This window comes from Erythranthe guttata, chromosome 14, assembly GCF_056151865.1.
Source record: "Erythranthe guttata isolate IM_541 chromosome 14, IM_541, whole genome shotgun sequence".
Taxonomy (NCBI): Eukaryota; Viridiplantae; Streptophyta; class Magnoliopsida; order Lamiales; family Phrymaceae; genus Erythranthe; species Erythranthe guttata.
Window position 1 is genome coordinate 23,973,524 of NC_142546.1, and position 20,001 is coordinate 23,993,524.

The 20,001-nt window shown below is 38.4% G+C and overlaps 2 protein-coding genes across 5 annotated transcripts; one reads left to right on the forward strand and one right to left on the reverse strand.

The window, feature by feature from the left end:
• Positions 1 to 7,876: 7,876 nt before the first annotated feature.
• Positions 7,877 to 9,421, reverse strand: LOC105959328 (Chaperone DnaJ-domain superfamily protein). The gene has a single exon (XM_012983404.2). It carries the CDS (start codon positions 9,280 to 9,282, stop codon positions 8,227 to 8,229), a length of 1,056 nt encoding a protein of 351 aa, XP_012838858.2. The 5' UTR covers positions 9,283 to 9,421; the 3' UTR covers positions 7,877 to 8,226.
• Positions 9,422 to 10,528: 1,107 nt separating this feature from the next.
• Positions 10,529 to 19,224, forward strand: LOC105959329 (putative ubiquitin-like-specific protease 2B). 4 transcript variants are annotated; one of them, XM_012983405.2, is made up of 16 exons: positions 10,529 to 11,006; positions 11,642 to 11,958; positions 12,047 to 12,122; positions 12,310 to 12,359; positions 12,934 to 13,131; positions 13,219 to 13,297; positions 13,485 to 13,599; positions 13,920 to 13,991; positions 15,085 to 15,216; positions 15,667 to 15,867; positions 15,974 to 16,029; positions 16,114 to 16,207; positions 16,548 to 16,638; positions 17,179 to 17,298; positions 17,673 to 18,056; positions 18,400 to 19,224. In XM_012983405.2, exons 1-16 carry the CDS (start codon positions 10,856 to 10,858, stop codon positions 18,946 to 18,948), a joined length of 2,685 nt encoding a protein of 894 aa, XP_012838859.2. In that variant the 5' UTR covers positions 10,529 to 10,855; the 3' UTR covers positions 18,949 to 19,224. The 4 variants fall into 4 exon arrangements, with proteins under 4 accessions (XP_012838859.2, XP_012838860.2, XP_088670012.1 ...); XM_012983406.2 differs by having other exon boundaries at positions 10,575 to 11,006; positions 11,642 to 11,907; XM_088813886.1 differs by having other exon boundaries at positions 10,601 to 11,000.
• Positions 19,225 to 20,001: the final 777 nt, after the last annotated feature.

A 20,001-nucleotide genomic window follows, 5' to 3' on the forward strand; every position in this document is an offset into this window, starting at 1 on the left:
GATAAAACAACGATTTGCAGCGGTGGCACACCCGCAAGCGAATGGCCAGGTTGAAGTAATCAACCGAATACTACTCGAGGGGATAAAAAAACGATTAGAAAAAGCGAAAGGAAATTGGGTGGAGGAGTTGCATGCGGTCCTATGGGCATACCGAACAACACGAAAGGAATCAACAGGAGATAGCCCTTTCTCGCTAGTATATGGATCCGAAGCAGTAGCCCCTGTCGAAGTAGGAATGCCGTCGAGCAGAATTATGAACTTCCAACAAGTGGCTAATGATCAACGCTTACGAGAAAACTTGGATTTAATATTGGAAAAACAGGAGGATGTTATGCGCAAGATGGAGGCAAGTAAAGCGAGGATCAAGGCTGCATACGATAAAAGGGTAAAAGCAAGAGCATTTCAAGTAGGGGACTTAGTCCTTAAATAGGCAGATGCCCTAAAGCAGGTGGGAAAATTAATGGAGAAATGGGAAGGACCATACAAGGTGGAAAAAGTCTTAGCGGGAGGAGCGTATAGGCTGTGCGATATGTCCGGAAGGCAGGTCCCGCGAGCGTGGAATATTTGTCATTTGAAAAAGTATTATGTATAAGACAGGGAATATGTTAGAAGGTCCCGTTTTTTGAAACTTATATTTTGTAAAAATGTAAGGCTCATATTGTAGTTCGTCTCGCCTAAAAGAGATGAACAATTTTCTTCGTAGCAACACAATATGAAAGGCCCTCCTTTTTTGATATTGTATGAGAAGCATAATTACGCTTAGAAAGATACTTGATAGATATCAAGTATCATAAATGCTGCGAGAAAGCACGCTTAGAAAGATACTTGATAGAATTCAAGAATCATAAAGGCTGCAAGAAAGCATGCTTAGAAAGATACTTGATAGAATTCAAGAATCATAAAGGCTGCGAGAGAGCATGCTTAGAAAGATACTTGATAGAATTCAAGAATCATAAAGGCTGCGCACGCTTAGAAAGATACTTGATAGATATCAAGCATCATAAAGGCTGCGAGAAAGCACGCTTAGAAAGATACTTGATAGAATTCAAGAATCATAAAGGCTGCAAGAAAGCATGCTTAGAAAGATACTTGATAGAATTCAAGAATCATAAAGGCTGCGAGAGAGCATGCTTAGAAAGATACTTGATAGAATTCAAGAATCATAAAGGATGCGCACGCTTAGAAAGATACTTGATAGATATCAAGTATCATAAAGGCTGCGAGAAAGCACGCTTAGAAAGATACTTGATAGAATTCAAGAATCATAAAGGCTGCAAGAAAGCATGCTTAGAAAGATACTTGATAGAATTCAAGAATCATAAAGGCTGCGAGAGAGCATGCTTAGAAAGATCCTTGATAGAATTCAAGGATCGTAAATTCTGCGAGAGCATATGCTCAGAAACATCCAGGGAATAATTCCAGGATCATTAAGGGTACAAGAGCCCCTGCCCATCATGGATACTGGACAATGAAACGCGAGTTCAAAAGCTCCCGATAAAGAACGAAATGCATAATAATATAAAAATACAAGGATCTCGCATGAAACAATTTCAAATAAACAATATTCGAAAGAAAATAGCAGATAGAATAAAAAAAAAGAAAACGAGAGTTGAACAAGAGTTTTTGAGTGCCGACAGATAGTGAAATTACATAAAAATGTTTTTAAGAATCAGGAATAACGTCCGTAGCAATAGGGGGCTCGTTTGGACCAGAGCTTGCGAGAGCAGGTACTGAGGCGGAAGGAGGATCTGAGACGAAGGGATGACCCGAATCCATTAAAGCGACCGTGGAGGGAGCATGAGAGGCATAACGGTTCAAGGAAGCGAGCATCTCTTCCAAGACCCGGGACCACCAATCATGGTCGAGCGGTTCTGCAGGATTGCCTTCCCACCCGGGGATCTCATTACCTAGCTGGTCGAGCAAATAACCGATGACTTCAGTGGGGTCAGGATAGCCGTTCTTTTCCGCATACAAACGAACCCCACATTCGAAGTAACCAACCCCTATGGAGGCAGCCTTGGAGGCAAAGTGCATTGATAGGGGATAGTTGTTGATTAGCGCCTCGCGGTACTTGCTTAAAAAGTGTTGCCCGCTGGGCGAGCATAGTGTCTCATACAGTCCTTTCGCCCTCTCGTGCGCCACTGCTCGTATACACTCTATCTCCATATTCTTCGTGGTCTCGCGAGCCACAGCCATCGTCTGTTCTTTCTCCGCCTCCAATCTTCTAACCTTACTCTCGAGGGAGGACTTCATCTCCCGGTATTTGTGGGCCTCCATCTGAACCTTCTCATCTGAGGTCTCCTTCGCTTGTTTCAGCTGGCGAGCATAATCTCGCAGTTGGACCACCTCTACTGACTTCTCGTTTACCTCCCTCTTGAGGCGGTCAACTTCGTTCTGGCGAGATGACTCGTCGGCACCGAAGCCATGAGCCAGAAGCACGTTCATCTGACAAATAATAAATGTAAGCAGTAAAAACAATTAGGTAAATGAGGCGGTAAGAGTAGGGGTTGCCATTTTACCTGAGAGGCGTGAAACAGTATGCGAGCATGTTTTTGCTCGGGAGACAGCTGCTCGAGAGCCTGAGCATCCTCAACACACCTCAGCTGGTCGAAATGCAGCAACAGGTCCTCCATAGGAATGTCAGGATGGTAGGACGACAGGAAACCTCCCTCTCGGACGCGAGAGCGTTTAGAGGCGAGAGAGGTTTCTTCATTTTCAGGCATACATAGGGACTTGGGGCCCCTCAAGCCTGAAGGAGTTCTCTCAGCAGACATCGAGAGATCAGGTGTGCCTTGGGCAGTATTCTCACTGCCCACCTCGATAACTGGTTCCCATGTGGCAGCCAGCGGGGGAATAGAAGAGGCTCCCGGAGCCGCGCTGCTCACGGCCCGGTCCGAGGAAGGTTGGCGAGCTGACGGAGCATGGCTGGTGGATTCGGAAATCTGGCGAGAGGAAGACTGCACACGCTGTTTGGCAAGGGCCGCCTTCATGGCTTATCGCATCATCTCGCCTAAACAAAGAACAATGTTATATAAATAAATGACGAGTCAACTAAATAAATATCTAAAGGGGATAAAAGTACCGAGCGAGCGAGAGTCAGGGCAGGACATAGCCCACAGTCCCGAGCGAGTAAAAAGAGAGGGAGTAGCAATCAGTTTTTCGACATCCCATCGCTCGGGAGGGGCGCGAGCTGCCAAATGAGCAAGGAACGGTTTACAGCCGTCCGACACCACCACGGGTGTCGGGGAATCTAACAAAAAGGAAGTAGGAAAAACCTCTGGAAAAGGGGGGCGCACAAAGAAAAATCTTTGGGGCCAGTTTTGAACTTTGTTGGACAATCCGCTGAAAAGCCCTAATCGCGGGCGGGAAGTTAAATGGAAAAAACCTGAGGGGGAGTGGTTTATAACAAATGCTGAGTGAAAAAGATCACCGGTCGGATTGAGGCCAGCTTCGAGACAAATCATAAAAAAGGCGGACATAAATTTGATAGAATTGGGGAGAAATTGGTTAAGGGGGACTTTGTATTTATCTGCCACCGCAAAAAAAGAAGGGATGGATGGGAAGGGATAAGCCCGCAAGAAATTGATCTAAGTACCAAGTACTAAAGCCGATAGGGGGATGTAGGGAGTCTTGGGTAGGATCCGGAAGGGCTATGTCATAAGACACATCCAAACCTTGTCGAACGAGAAGGTCGGCTATGTCATCGGCAGTGAGGATGGATTTAAGAGGGACGGAGGGAATGTGTACAGTAGGCTCTCTCGATTTAGGTTCGCGTATGATCCCGCGACCTTGTGACAAGGGAGGAACAGATCCTTCCGCCTCCCTCGCCTTGCGAGAGGAAGGTTTACCACGCACTTTGGAAAGCACGGTTTTCTTCTTTTTCTTCGACACGGCGGCGCGTGAGGGGCCAACCGTGGAGGGCGGAGGAGGGGCTCTACGGCGGCGCGTGAAGGGCCGACCGTGGAAGACGGAGGAGGGGCCTCTCCGGATGAAGAAGAAGAAGAAGCCATAGATATGGGAGGAAAAGAGTAAGATAAAACAACAAAAAGGAGTATGGTGTACCTGAGGACAAAGGGAAGGCCGGAATAATCGCCGGAGGAAGGAGCAGACGCCGGAGAAAGGAAGAAATGGCAGAAAAGTGGAAGAATGAGGAAGATGAGTGATATTTATAGAGGGAGGCGGCGACATGAAGCGACGGCTGCACAGTCATCTAGGGCAGCCCATACGTCGCCTTTAAGGCGAAAAGAAGGCTCCCAGTGAACGAACAGTCGCGACTTCGGGAAGCGTAATCGACACAAAAAAATAAAATAATAATAATAAAAATATACCTATATGTAGTAAAATTTACTCGCGAAGGACTTCATCTTGGTCCTTGCGAGTAGGGGGCTAGTTGATTCGGTAAAAAGTAACTGTTTCGGCCCATTGAAAGAAGGTCCAATAAAGGCCCAATAATGGGAAGCTCGCGAGAGTCCACTCCAGGGTGAGAGGGGAAGAAGTTCGCGGTCGCCGAAATGAAAGGATGGGAACAAGGAATATTATCTGAAAAAGGGAGTAACATTGCCGCCTTACATTTAATGCGTGTCTACTCAAATGTCAGGAACCGCAGAGAATATACAGACTAGATTTGGTAAATCAAATATTCTGGGTCTAGCTAGGAAGCCTAATCAAAGGCCGATCGTGGGCGCGAGAGGGAAGACCCTCTCAGTAGCGAGAGTACATAGGCGAGAGTTATAAGATAATGATCTATATGATGCCCGACATAATTATCTTGCATTTAATATCCCCTCTCAAATGTCAAAAGCGTTCAGAGAATATGCAGTTTGGGGAATAAGCAGCTCACAACACTGTTCACCGAGAAGACAGGTAAGTTTAATTTAATAATCTCGAAAAGTCTGAAACATCCCTGAAATGACAGTTAAAATGGAATTGGAGTCCGTATTTGAAATCCGTTCTCAAAAGTTCTCTATAAATAGCAAGAGATTAATTCCCTTAAAGGACACGACTACTTTTTTAAAAAAAACAAAAAGAAAACATATAATTATTCTTTTTTCCTAAATCAAAGCTGTACTGACTTGATCGTCGGAGTGCTAACTCCGGCCTCAGCCCGGTTTTCCTTTTTTGTGTTCTTATTTGCAGAATCCAAGAAATCCTTCAACATATACGGATCTAAAAGATCCACCAATATATTCGGACGAATCAATAGGACAGTGCAGATTTACTCGACGCACATACATAATTGGTTGTAAATTCATTCATTACCAAAAAAAAAACAAAAAAAAAAAAAGCTAAAATTCATTAATTATACACTATAAATATTAAATACTTAGCTATCTTCCTTAAGATGGGTGGTGAGAAATCCTTGTTTATTGGATGGGATTATGCTCTCAATTATTCGTTCCTAATTAAACTAAACAAATCAAGAAAGGTACAATTTGATGTCCACTAATACATAATTGGGACAAATGTATTGGTCAAGATAAAAAATAGCAAACATATATGAGCAATCTGATACTCTTGTAATTGTTTATAATTAATGTAGATTTGACTTTATTGGATGTTTATTTGTACAAATAATATGTAGGATAAGTGGATCACATGTGTTCTAGCCCTCCTATTGGTGGATTTCCTAGTTTTCATAATATCCCACGGCGCACGCTTTACGAGATGTTATACCTGGTTTAACACATTAGTTAATTTTTAACCGTAGACACATCTTTGTAAATGACTAATCACTAAGCACACATAAACACGATTATGTGTTATTATACGTAGATCGATGATTCGAGATCGCCCGATCTATTTCACCGAGTGTAGCATCTACAAAATCCGATCCCACACCACATTTCTTTAGTTTTGGTCTCATATAAACAAACCATTATTTCTTATAAACAAATAAATAAACAAAAGCCCCCCTAGCTAGTGACACGTGCATCTTGTTTGTTTAATAACAATTCATACATAATTGTGATTGTTGAAACTAACATATAATAATTTATGCATTCACCATTGATGTTCAATAATAATTGAATTTACGTCACTTCAACTGGGAAACTAGAGGGACAATTTTTTGCACCCTATTTTAGAGTATAGGTAAAATATATTATTACACTAGTGCACATAACATATAATATTATATTAGACAATTTTAATTTTATTTTTTTAATAAACCTCGAACCAAAAACACTTAACAATTTTATAATCTTAAAATTGGAGCATTTCCCACTCGACAGGGTCCCCTAGCACTGATATCCATTCAAATGGGCACACTAATTAAATATTCATTAACTTATAATTAAAATATTACTAATTGGCAGTGTAACAGTATTACAGGAATAAGTCGTTTTTGCGTGAGAAACTTAAGAGTTATTTATTAATGTAAATTACATTCAAATTTCAGGTGGATGACTCAGTGTGAACTTGACATTATTTATTTCAAAGATTATTGCAATTTGCTATATTTCCATTTGATTCACATACACTCACACTTTAAATATTAACAAATATTGATTGTGCCTGTAAACTTCTTGCAATTAATTCGTTAATATAGCTAAATAAATGTGCGATGAGATCACTGCAAACGTCACTAAAACTACCAGGTTAAATTAAATATCTAATTTAATAATTATAGTTGGAGACTTGATAGTTTATGCTTTGTTTCATATAAAACTTTTTCTTAACAATGTATCTGAATTTTGGACTTTATCGCAAATAAATAAATAAAAAAATAGAAAAATAGAGCACACACACAAAAAAAAAAAAAAAAAAAAAAAAAAAAACCCAGCATACTCCATATGCACTTGGGTTGTGTCGTGTGTTGTGCGTACAATATAATCAGCAGCAGATTTCCACCAATCTAATTGTAGGAATTTCAACCAAAGAGATTTTATTGTATTTGATAAAATAAACCAATAATTCAAGAACTATCTCTTTGTTTTGCACCACGGTTTGGACATAAAAAACGCCTCCACCGCCGAAAATTGAAACGGCCATCATCTCATAAACCGGCAACTTCCTCCTCTACGGCCCCACGAACAACGCATCGCGTGGCAGAGTTTCAATTTTTCTTCCATCGATTTACTATTATTATGTGACAGTTTACGTGATCGATTATAGTTGTTTAATAAATCAAGTCAACCGTGTTGTTTTTTTATAGTCGATTTATTGTAGAAGTAATTAAGCGATCCAAAAACTCAATAGAGAGATCATCAATCTTGCAGCAATTCGGTTTTGACCTTGTTTTTATTAGGCCCAATAATGTTAGAATATATCGGGCCTCAATATATACTGAAGGTCCACGAAGGAATTGGGTTGAAGAAACTTGGGGCTAAATTATTTGAACCATGGTCATGTTAATTGACACTCCTAATTTTTCCAACTTATTTCAATTATTTCTGTTTTAGTTCTATAACTTTGTAATTTATCTTAACTTAATCAAAACACATATCGAAACTCAAGTATTTTATAGACCGGAAATTAGATGTTACACATAGTTATTTACATTGGGTGATTGTTAACTATAAATCTGCTCATAATCACACACAATATATGTTCTTAGTTGGAGATTATTCAAACTCGTCTACGGGCGTAACATCTAGCATCTAAATTCTCTTTATAGACTCATTTGATCATTGCGTTGTTAACCAAACCGAGTTTACTACATCAATCAAAATACGGACTATTCTATGTTATACCGAGTAAATCTTTACTATTCATTTACACACAAACAACTGCACACCCACATTGGTGTGTATAGATAGATAACCTGTAAAAGAATCACCCGGTGTAGTCTTCACCGGGTGAAGCTGAAGCATAGAAATATCAACTAACCTTCAAAATACAAGTTACTTCACATAATAAGATGACTGTCAAACACATGTATAGAAATAAACCTAATTCACCACAGCCTGAAAAAAAGGATTGACAGCATTTCTGCATACATTAAACCATTCTGCTTAGTGCTAAAGGCCCCAAGCAAACATTTCTGCTAAACCAAGAAACCAACATCCTCGTACCATATCAAAGATTTAGCTACACAGAGCTCCCCATTTTTACTACCAGTACTACAATTCTACATAAGAAGCTTAAATTAAACATACATTGTTCATTTTTCTTTTTTTTTTTCTTTTTTTTTTTGGTTTTTTGTTTTGAGCAAACCCTAAATAACATACAATGTTAATTCATACCTTGTTCAAATCTACAAACCGCAACCCGGCCCGGCCGTGTTCTTCACCGGACTACATTCTTTTTAGGCCTTCCCCTTTTCTTATTCGTCACTGAAGATGCAACCGCCGCCGCGGGGGATGCATCCGCGTCCGCGAGTGGGGTTGCGTTTACGGGAGGAGGCGGAGCCTCCGCCGAGGGAGCAGCCGTCGCATCGCCGTTCTCGAACATGGGCGGCATCCAATTGGGGAACCCTTTGGCCGCCCCGCCCATTTTCCCGGCCGTGAACCCCATCGGGAAAAATCCCCAGCAGCAATAGTACGCCTCCTTCCCCGGCACCACCGGCGGCATGGACAGAATCTCGGTGGCGGTGAACGCCCTCTTGCAATTCTCGTTGTCGCACCTCAGGCAGCACCCGTCGTAAACCCTAGAGAATTCGTACAGGTTGTAGCAGTAAGGGCACGCTGTCCAGAAATTCCCCGACGGCGGCGGCCAGTCGGAATTCGTGCCGCCGCTGCTTCTCTTGTTCGCCTTGACTCCGCCACCGGGAGCGGCGGCGCCGCCATCGTCGGCGCTTCCTCTACCGCTGCGGCGGACGGGCAATTTCTGGTGCGAATTATTTGCTCTAGGTTTCTGCTTCTTTGGCTGGTGAGTTTGCTGTTTCTTCGCGGCCGCGGCGGCGGCGAGATCTACCTTGGAGAAACGGGCGGCGAATTCGTTGTCGTAGGCGGTTTTCTTAGCCGGATCGGAGAGGGCGGCCCACGAATCGGCTACGAGCCGGAAAGCCGAGTCGGAGAAGGGGAACTTGTTCTTGTCCGGGTGGAGGAGGAGGGCGAGCCGCCGGTACTGGCGCTTGATCAGCTCCGTCTCGTCGGTGCGCTGGGGGATTTGGAGAATGGAGTACCAGTCCGGCTTGTTGTTGTTGAGCCGCTTGTTCTCCGAAGCCAAGAGGACCTCCGCCACGGCTAAGATCTGATCGGAGCCTTCGAGCAGCGGCTCCGTTTCCTGAGCCAGAATGGCGAAATCTCTTGAGCCGCTGTAGTCTTTGCTCTTCAGGAGCTTCTCGGCTATGCCCAGGAGTCGCTCGGCTTCGGCTCGGCTCGTGGTGGTGTGGTGCTCCATTTTTTTTCTCTTGGTTTTGGTTCAACAATGGAGAGATCTATCTGAAGCTATTTGGGGGTGTGGTGTTCTGTCTGAGAAAACGATGTCCGAGACCAATTCGGTAGAGTGGTCTGATCTAATACCGTTGATTCAGATGAGTGAGATCAAATCAACGGTCAATTTTGATTCTAATAAATAGAAAAAAGTAACACTATTATATTATTATAGGGTAAATTACGATGACCCCTCAATTTAAAATTAAATTACGAAAAATCCCATACTGTTTGAATAATTATAATCAGCCCCCTAAACTATGAATCTTCTTGCACGTTTACCCTCATGGTGTTAAATTCAACAAAATTCTTCAGGTTTTGTGGAATGTTCTCTAATTTGTACTCATTTTGTGCAAAAATGCAGTTTCTGTTATACAAAAATTTGATAGTTACAAGCCAAGAGACACATCTTATGATCATCTTGCTTCAAAATGTGGAGCTCCAACGGGGTAAAACGGATACTAACTGAAGGATATTCCACATAATTTAGAAGATTTCACTAAATTTGACACCATAAAAATGAATGTGTAAAAAGTTCATAGTTAAGAGTGATTCTAATTATCCACATATGAAGATTTTTTTTTTTAATTTAAACTTATTTCAATGGCAGCCGTAATTTATCCTATTATTATATTAAATTGGTATTTGCAAAAGTTTTGAAACAACAAAACTGATTATTGTGAATACAATTCGTATTTTTTATATAATTTTTGGGTGTCTATTGCTAAAGATTATTGCCCAATTATATATATAATATAATTTGATGTTCTTAGATCATTTTGAGGCCTTTAGCAAAACGGGAATCGTACTTTGTATATTGTGATCATTTTAAAGTTTAACCCCTCTATCCTTAATATAGCGAATTATAAACGATTAGTTTATAATTTAGAATTTATCTATTCATTACGATGATGTCCTCCAACGGTCATTCGAGAATTTATTTATTCATTCGAGATTTAAGATGATGATCGCTCAATTTTCGATTATATAATGTATAGGGTTTCCTCATTTATTTATAACGGATCATGTCCTCCAACGGTCATATGATTAGTTTGGCGCGTACTACATATTGACTTGATGATCAGTTTGCCGCGTAACCACATCTTCACTTCTCATGCGGTAATGCTTATTTTGGAAGTGAACAACAACTTTTTTCCAAAAAAAAAAAATCGTAATTATAATCGAATAAACATATACATTTATTATAATCTATTGACAAAAAAGTTGAAAATACATTTTTTTAATTCGATTAGAGCTTTTGATTTGGTTTTTGGAATGTTACAAAAGAGGAAAGACGAGGGGCCAAGGGGAAATACAGATAGTATTAAAGGATGATCGTTGCAATTTTCACGAAATCATGTTGCCCGCCGAAGTACTGAAACAGTATTGAATACGCACCCGTCTCGTTTCATTGACCCTTTTCCCCCATTCCCAAAATCCCCAATTCAATAGCCTCTTCTAAACCCTAACAATTCCTTTTGTCACCCAAATTCTGATTGGTAAAACCCTAGCTCATCCAACTCTGCTGCATCTTGATCCATATGCGTTTTTCTATGACAGAGACAGAAAGGATGAAGAGCCTGAGCAAATCCTTCGACGTGTTTGAGTTCAAAGAAGAAGGTGAGCTGACTCAAATGGCGGCAAAAAAGTATTCCCCCAAATCTGGTTATCATCATTCCGTCGATGGTAAGGGTACGTCCGGCGATCATGTTCAGTAGTCTGATTATTTATGTTTTTCATTTGGATTTTTTTGTGAGTTTTACTTGTGGGAAGCTGAAATTGTGTGTATGTTGTTGATTGTGTACACCAATTTTGGTGTATTATATCTAATTGAGGTTAGAGAATTCAACCGGAGAATCACCCTCTTTATTTATAATTTCTTTTAAGTAATAATTAGGCATGTGCTTTGTTTGCAAGTATCTGATTATTTTCCTCTGAAAATGACAATGACTAAAGATGAAAATGATTTGGTTGGAGCAATGAGTACACAATGCTGATGAGTTGGCTCGTAGAGATGGATTTGTAAATTTTTAATAATATTTCTATTCTTTGAGATTCTATCAAACACATCGACATCAACATGGTGCTTTATCGTTTATGAAATGTAAAAGAAAAAAAGAGCGTTGTTGCGAGTATATTATGACTTTAATGGCTGTTTTTGGTTTTGAGCTGTTTTTACCACTTGTTAACTGGTTTTCCAAGTTTTAGCGTTCTCTTTTGGGATATAATTTATTTTCAAGGCTTTATTGGAAGTTAATCAAATTGCTCCTTTTTATAGCATTGTGTCTTTCTTTCAAGTTTCATGATATGCGTATTATTTGTTATAGTTTCCGGAATTAATATCCTGTCCAAGAAGAATGACGCTGGAATATTTGGGGGCAAAGATACTGAGGACATTGATTACAATCATGATGCCGCTGGTTCAATTACTCCTACCGAGACTGAAGATTTTGCTGAGGAGACGCCTGAACTGACAGATGTTCAGCTCAATGTTTGTAGAAGCAGCGAACAAGCTAAAGAAATGAAATCTAATGTTACTGAATCTGGAAGTGTATTTTCTAGTGTGGAATGCGGTTCAAGCCCAGGGGCCACTGTACGGTTGGAGGAATACTCGAATTGTGCCTTTCCAGAGTCTTCTTGCTATGTACTTAATATTTGCTGCTTAATGTATTGTGCACAGGCAATAAATACTGCTTCCTGTCACTGAGTTGTCGCTTTTCTAATAATGGCAGGATAAGTCAGTTGACTTGGCTTCAGATGCTGATGATAGTATGAGCGAGAGATCTCCATCTGCTACTGCAAACAAAGGTTTGGATCATGTTCTTGCTTCATTGAACCTCTTTTATCCTTCTTTCGTTATACATACATACATATATACATATATATATATATATATATATATATATATATATATATATATATATATATATATATATATATATATATATATATCAAGCAACACCTTGTTCTTATCATCACTGTTGTATTTTCGCAGCTTCTTCTGATGGACCGTCATCTGATGTCTGCTTCAGTGATTGGAACTTTGTAAGCATCATTTGCATTTTTCAGTTTCTCTGTAGATCGGTAATCATAGGATTTTCCTTCTTTTTTAGTCAGTGGATAACAGATGAGTATCTATTTCTGATGGTAAGAGAAATGCTGTCTTTACTGTATCAAGAAACGATTTATTGTTTCAGTAGTCTTGCGACCAAGTTTTCTGATGGGGATCTATTTTCAGATTTACTTCTAATAGGTTTGTGTAACACACTTGTTAAAGAATTCTCTCTGCTTTGCTTCTTTATCTTATTGGTTAAGAGTTCGGGATTTATAATAGTGGTTAAAATCAAATATTCTCATTTTGATTGTGAAATGAACAATATATCATGGAGGTTATAGTTTTTCAATGTAGAGGTCCTTTAATTTTTGTTTTTAGTTGATGTTACATAATCATGTCTCGTGGAGTTGAATGTCTTGAGATGACATTTATTTGTAGGTTGTGCTTCAATGGTTTTTGAATTGCTTTGTCTTTAGCTGACTGACCATAAATACATTTATAAAATAACCAAGACATCCACATTGTGCTCGCTCCATATTTATTCACTTCTCTTTTTAATTGTAGGGTGACGAAAGGATGGGAATTGTTTTTGACACTGATTATGTAAATTACTGTGGTACACATTATCTGGACTCTGTGATGAGATTTTCTAGAAGCTCTATTGAAGCTAGAAGTAAAACCATTTATGGAAATGAAGAATTTTTTCATATTCATTTGGAAATTGATGATATTGTCAGAATAGAATCCCAGTGGAGTGCTCGAGTAAGTAAAGCATGCCGCTAGTTTAAATATTTATGTTCGATCTACAATATGAAGTCAAAATTAAACATTTTGATGACCTTTATTCAGTTTGAGACAGGCACCATACATATCTATTTCATCTCAAAAGAGGCAGTACAAAAAGATGGTATTGTTCAGAGTGCTTCAGGTTGGTTCTTTTACCACTTTCTGGTGTTGCATAACATAGGTACCAGTTTCTATTGCATTTCATTGTATGTGCCGGTATAGTCTCCAAGGTTATTTTGCCTTTTTGGATAATTTCTCACTAGTTTTAATCTCCGTTGTTTGTTTCTTCTCTTGCTATGATCTAATAACTATACTTTGTACAATATCAGGACTCCAGGTCCAGGAGTTGAAATTTCCCGCTATTGACTCCAACTGGTACAAAAAACAGGAAGCTATTGAATCTCTGGATGTGAGATATAAGGCATTATGGAGTGTTCTTCTTGAGTGAGTCTTTACAGAAATCTGTGACTTTTCATGTGAATACTCAAGTTTTTTTATATGAATTAAAATATCCATATATGTGATTTGATTTGAATTAAAATATCCGTATATACGAATGGCTACCTCTCATTATGTGATTTGATTTTTCTTCTTGTCTTGTAGTTCGTCGGAAACAAAATGATAATTCAACTTACCTTTTGTATTCTATACGAAAAATGATTCAAGTTAACCCTTCTTATTTAGCTCATCGAGACCTGTGATTATACAAATTGTTATTATTATGATGGTGTTGATTGTTTTTATTTTTCTGGTTTCATCTGAAGCACTGGAATGGACAACTCTTCAGATTTGCCTGATGGGGAAGCTATGATGCTCAAAAGAAGCTATTTTCCAAAGTGAGTGCATTAGAGTCTGGAGATTCTAATTTTTATTCTCCCCATCTTTATGTTTTTTTATGTACCTATTATCCATTTTCCACGAACCTCTTGGGTCATTATATTTGGTATTTGCCTCCTTTTCCCCCTTAGGTCCTAGGCAGTGATCCAGGTCGTACAACCAACTGGTTTCTTACCGTTGGCTTCGTTTCATAAAACTAATAGCCTTGATTAGGTTATAAAATTACACACACACACACACACACACACACACACACATACATATATAGGTAATCTTTTTTAACTTATGGAATCTCCTAAGTCTGCTCCACCTTCAAAACAGCTACCCTACCCTACCCATTTATCTTGGATCAACACCCCACCTCCATAACAACCCTCATCAACCTTCCCCATCAGTCAGCACAAGAAATACATAACCGTAGTTGCCATTCCGAATCCCAAGTCTGCTGCTTTGACCTGTCCATAATGGCTGACATGCCACCTATTAAAGTGTGACGGTATTGGCCTTGTCACTGGTTCCCTATCTATCAGTCATATAGTGCTTTTTAAACATCGCATCAAATTTTCTGGGTCATTTTTGTTTGGCCCTTCCCCAGAGTCTAATTTCTTCCATGTTTACTGTTAATACTTCTTAAATGTGGAAGGCTCTTCTTCTCAATTATTTATCATTGTATCTGGCAATTTGATTCTTTAATTCACGTATTATTGCACATACAGCATAAAATTCTTTAGTAATATCCTACGTTCTTAAACTCACAAGCTTTATAGCTATTGCTAGAAACCTATTCTCATATCATCAATTTCTAGGTAACCTCTCAAATATAATACCCTTTGTTTTTGTTATGGATGGGTCAAAACTAATCATATGGAATCTCTTTTCTTTTTGTTCTCTCCTCTGTTTTGAGCTGAATAAGTTTCCTTTACTGTGTAACTTATTTAAGAATTTTTAGGTGTAGCTAATTATTGCTCCCTTTCTTCCATGAGTCACTAAACTTAAAAATTGTCAGGTGTCTTTTTGTTGCTTTGGTTTATGTCATTATAATTTCTTGCTTGTTCAGTTATTATGTGTAGTGAGCTACTTTGAATGTTACAGGTTCGATAAGCCTTTTGAAGAAGTGATTTATCCAAAAGGTGATCCCGATGCTGTTTCCATAAGTAAGAGAGACGTAGATCTCCTACTGCCAGATACATTTGTCAATGATACCATCATAGACTTTTATATCAAGTAAGTTTGATTGCATATATGTATTTCTTGTTTTTCACCTTTTGAACTTATGCATTACTTCCCACAACATGTACGCTGTCGGCTAGCCTCCAAAAAGGGAATTTTTTAATGCATTAAGGATTAAGGAGTGGGGTTGCGGGAATAATTGGCTAAATTCTGTTTACGTATTTAAACTTTAAATATTTTTTTAAAGAACGAGATGGTGATCCTGAGTCCATGGGATAAAATTCGACATGGGGGCTTATTTGATTGATTTGTTTTTTCCCGGAGGTTGAATTGAGAATGAGCTGAAGAACAAAATAAAAAATTCTTTCTTCTGCATTTTTTATGGATGGGTGGCCATAGTTATTAGATTTTTCGGCTCATTTCCTTGTCTTGATTGTTAGCTGTAATTTTCAATTATTCATTTTCCTTCATTTAGGCTTACATCGAATTCTGACTTTGTAACAGATATTTGAAAACTAGACAACACGTCAAGGAGAGGACTGATTTCCACTTTTTCAATAGTTTCTTCTTTCGAAAGCTGGCAGACATGGATAAAGATCCATCCAGTGCTTTTGATGGCAAAGCAGCTTTCCAGCGTGTTCGTAAATGGACAAGGAAAGTTAATTTACTTGAAAAGGACTTCGTTTTCATTCCCGTCAACTACAAGTAAGAAATTAAAACATAACTTACAATGTAGTTTTTTGGTTGATTTTCTGAATACGTTGGTATCAAGGCATGAAGACTGGTAACTTACAATGCAATGGTATGGCAGTTACCACTGGAGTCTTATAGTAATTTGTTACTTTGGCGAAGTTGCCAGTTATAAAGGCAAGTTATTTTCAACCTTGCTCTATCTCGTCAAAGATTTTCCACTTCTTGACATTATTCTTTTTTTCCTTGGCCATATTTTAGAGGTTGAGGATGGGAAGTCGGAAAGAGTGCCATGTATATTGCATATGGATTCTCTTAGAGGAAATCATGTGGGCCTCAAAGATCTTATACAGAGGTATACATTTGATTAAAACACTCTTGAGAAATTATTGACGCCTAGTATTACATTACGTGGAAGCAGTTAACTAAGAGAATCTCGTAAAAATAGTGAACTGCCTTCTGAAACCCAACTTCAAAATATGCTTCAATCGAAAGGTCCTGTCATAAGTCGAAGACTGTATCGCATAATAGCCCCTCACTATATCCTTGCAAAACATCTAACCTTTTTTGGCACTCATTTCACATTTTTGCTACCTTTATATTTATTTATTTTTTGTTTTTCCTTCCAGGGTTATATCTTTCACTTTTTTAGTTCTAAGTGTTTGACTTGTCACTTTTATAACTTGAAATGACAGTTATTTATGGGAGGAGTGGAAAGAAAGGCAGAAAGGAACAAGTGAAGATCTGTATTCGAAATTCAGAAACTTAAAGTTTGTACCCCTCGAGGTACATTTATTATATATTTAGCTATGCCAAGGTTACACATGCATAGTGTAAATTTATTTTTAAACTCTTTGACTCTTCTAAAGCCTTGATATAGTCCGAGTACGCAGGATCAACTTAGTGAAAATATTGCTTGTCTGACTCCCTATGGTGCCCATAGAAGCACGCAGGGCCTTATTTTCCCTGTTATTGTTTTGAGTAGTATGCAACAACATTGAAGACTAGCATTGACATCATGTTCTATTCTATAAATATGCTATATTTTCTTTCAGGTGTACTTAGAAATCAGCAAAATCGTCACTGTTGACTTTATGCTCATATCTTATGTTAGCCTTCAAAAACTTAATTAACTTGTACAAGGCTAGTTTTCTATGTTTTGTTTGACCCCTTGCCTGTCCCAAGTCCACATATTGGAACCAGTAATTCTGATGACCTTATGATGCATTGACTTAGCAAATTTCTGACTTTGGCAACTAGTTGTGCGCTCTCCATATATTCTGGGCAAGTTATACGATGTTTTACTTCTGTTATTGGATTTTGCAGCTACCTCAGCAGCAAAACTCATACGATTGTGGCCTTTTCTTGCTTCACTACGTAGAGCTTTTTGTGGAGGAAGTGCCTACTAATTTTAGTATTTACAAGATTACATCATCCGCCAAGTTCGTAAGTGCATTCCCTAGTCTTATATCTAGCTTACAGACTGCCTTTTTTGGCCTTTATGTTCTGTTGACTCGTGATCCTTCTGTTTATGTTCATTGAATTGCTATATCAGACCGTTACCATCCATAATATTTTTGATATATTATCTGCAAAAGATTATGGGGATAAAGCGCAGTGCTATCTCACAATGCAATAAGATGGCTGAGAATGGAAGAGTGATTATTTTTTAATATGCTTTACCTAAATGCTAGGGTGTTCGGGGTTGTCTTTTTTATGTCCATAAGTCCTTTTTATGTCTTTTGGTTTTCCTGTGAGTTACGTCATTTCATTAGTTTTAATAAATGATTAATTTATTGAATATTATACGTGGTTTCCAGCTTCAAGCAGATTGGTTTCCACCTGGCGAAGCTTCGATGAAGCGAAGTCATATTGAGAGACTGATTAATGGTCTCCTTGATACTCAATCTGAAGTTCCGAACACTACAGATGACCATCAAAGTGGTGTTGATCTTTCAGTAAAACCTGGTCCTTTAAGCTATTACCCTGAGAACTCACCCTGTCAAATCGGGCAAGGAATCGAGATGACTTTACTGCCAGCTTCTTCCATTAAGAATACCCAATGTACCAAAACTTCAGGATTGATTTTAAACGAGTTGTATAAGCAACCTTCTACATCAGAACCTTTTAACGATACACCATGGGAAGCTTTGGAGAGCAGACCATCTCTTAATGAGTTTACGACACCTGTTCATCTGACAGAGGTACCTCTAAATACCATCAATCTTCTCAGCGGCACTTGGTTTTTTTATTTGTTTAACTTGATGAGAAAAGATTACTTACATCACTAATTTAAAAAAATCCAAGGTTGTGCTTGCTTGTGAAATATACTCACAAAATTTCTTGACACGGAAAAAAAAGGTTACAAGAGCGCATGTTTGTTTGTGAAGATTGAATGAAAAATCTCAAAGTTACAATCGATCCCTTCAAATATTAAGTAAATCAACGTCGAACACTATCATTCTTGTAAATTATGTAGAATTTAAAGGGTAATTTACCCTTGTGCTGGCTGAACTTGTTTCATGAAAATTGAATTTGTTGCTACAGGACGACGAAGCGGAAGCTAACGAGTGCTTCGAACAAACACAATTAGCAGAACCCATTTTCCATTACTCAACCGAAGATTTTAGATTAGATTTACTTCACCAATCACAGGATGCCAACTCATCACCAGTTAGCTCAGGTTGCGAATCCGGCGATATACTGAAAATAGTGAACGGCGAAAAATGGCAATCTGTTGAAGAAGCAGTTAGCTTAGACAGTGAGACATGCAAGCGTAAATGTACATCATCAGAGAATGTAACTGATATCAGCTTTGCCTTTCCTTCAGGACAAGTGGTTGCTAATGCCGACGAATCTTGTAATCTCGACGAGATTAGTGACCAGATTGACGATTCCCTTCTCTTGAAAAAATCTCCAGATTTTTGTCGCGAAGAAAAACCCCTGCATGACAAATCGGACGGTCCAGAGTGCGAGAGCCTGTATGGAATGGATGGTCAGGATGTGCAGCGCAGTGCCAAAAGGATGAGGATCATGTTACCTGATGATGGTGGGGAAGGGCTTAATGGTAATTTGTCCGAGGAACTACATTTGTGAAGTGTGGCGGTGCTCGTTGCTCGGTGAATATATTTATATATATAAAAAAATATATATTTGACCATATATCTTATTTTGTGTTAGTATTATTTTGCTGCCATTTAGTTGTTGGCATGAATATGGAGATTGCTGCTTCATGATGGGCCGTAGATTCGTAGATAAGTGTTTGTAGTTTTTGTTTGCCGCTGTTGTTCTGCATACATGGTGATGACGACGACGAGGAAGATAATTATGTGAAAGATTAGTTGATTTTATGAGACTCCACATAAGTCAAAATCTGATTTTATATATTAAATATTAATTAATTCTAATATAATATTTAAATTTGACATAAGCATTTTACATGATAACAATCTATAAAGTATATTTTGGATAACTGAATCCACATGGATCGAACCGAAATTGATCGGATTCATCTGTGACGATTCCAGGATTTTGTTACAGGGTGAGCTTAATTTTCTTGGGGGATCGGGGGGTGCTGCTTAAAAAATTTTAGAATTTTTTTCGGGTATTTGGGAGTAAGGATTTTTTTCTCGTATAATAGAACAAAATCAAAAAATAGTTAAAGAAAATAATGTTTTTTAGGATATGTTTTACATTTATTTGGATGGGTTGGTCATTTATTTGAATTTGAATGGGCTAACTAATAAAAATAAGACTGACTAAATACAATTATAGAAGGTATAATTTAATGAACCAAATTTTCTAAGTCCACTCTCCCAAAGGAGTGGACTCGTCAGTCAAATACAATTATAATAGGTATAATTTAATGAACCAAATTTTCTAAGTCCACTCTCCCAAAGGGGTGGACTCGTCCCTGACGTAACCGGATCTAAACTAAAAGACAATTATATTTTCTATAACATGTAGTTAGACCGTTTAACTACGTGTTATAAAAAATATAATTGGGTTGTCGATAGTCCTTGAATTTTTACATAGTTGAATATGTGTATATTTTAAAATGCTTCTATAAAATTTATTCAAATTCCTAAAATGAATTGTAATAACTCATTATAACAAAAATAATCTGGATTAGCTATTTTTTTTTGTTTT

Bases quoted from the DNA above. Each gene is read 5' to 3' on its own strand.
- LOC105959328 (XM_012983404.2), bottom strand. From the start codon at position 9,282: ATGGAGCACCACACCACCACGAGCCGAGCCGAAGCCGAGCGACTCCTG.
- LOC105959329 (XM_012983405.2), top strand. From the start codon at position 10,856: ATGCGTTTTTCTATGACAGAGACAGAAAGGATGAAGAGCCTGAGCAAA. The intron at 11,959-12,046 runs GTACTTAATATT...TAATAATGGCAG, and splicing joins TTCCAGAGTCTTCTTGCTAT to GATAAGTCAGTTGACTTGGC. The intron at 13,992-15,084 runs GTGAGTGCATTA...TGAATGTTACAG, and splicing joins AAAAGAAGCTATTTTCCAAA to GTTCGATAAGCCTTTTGAAG.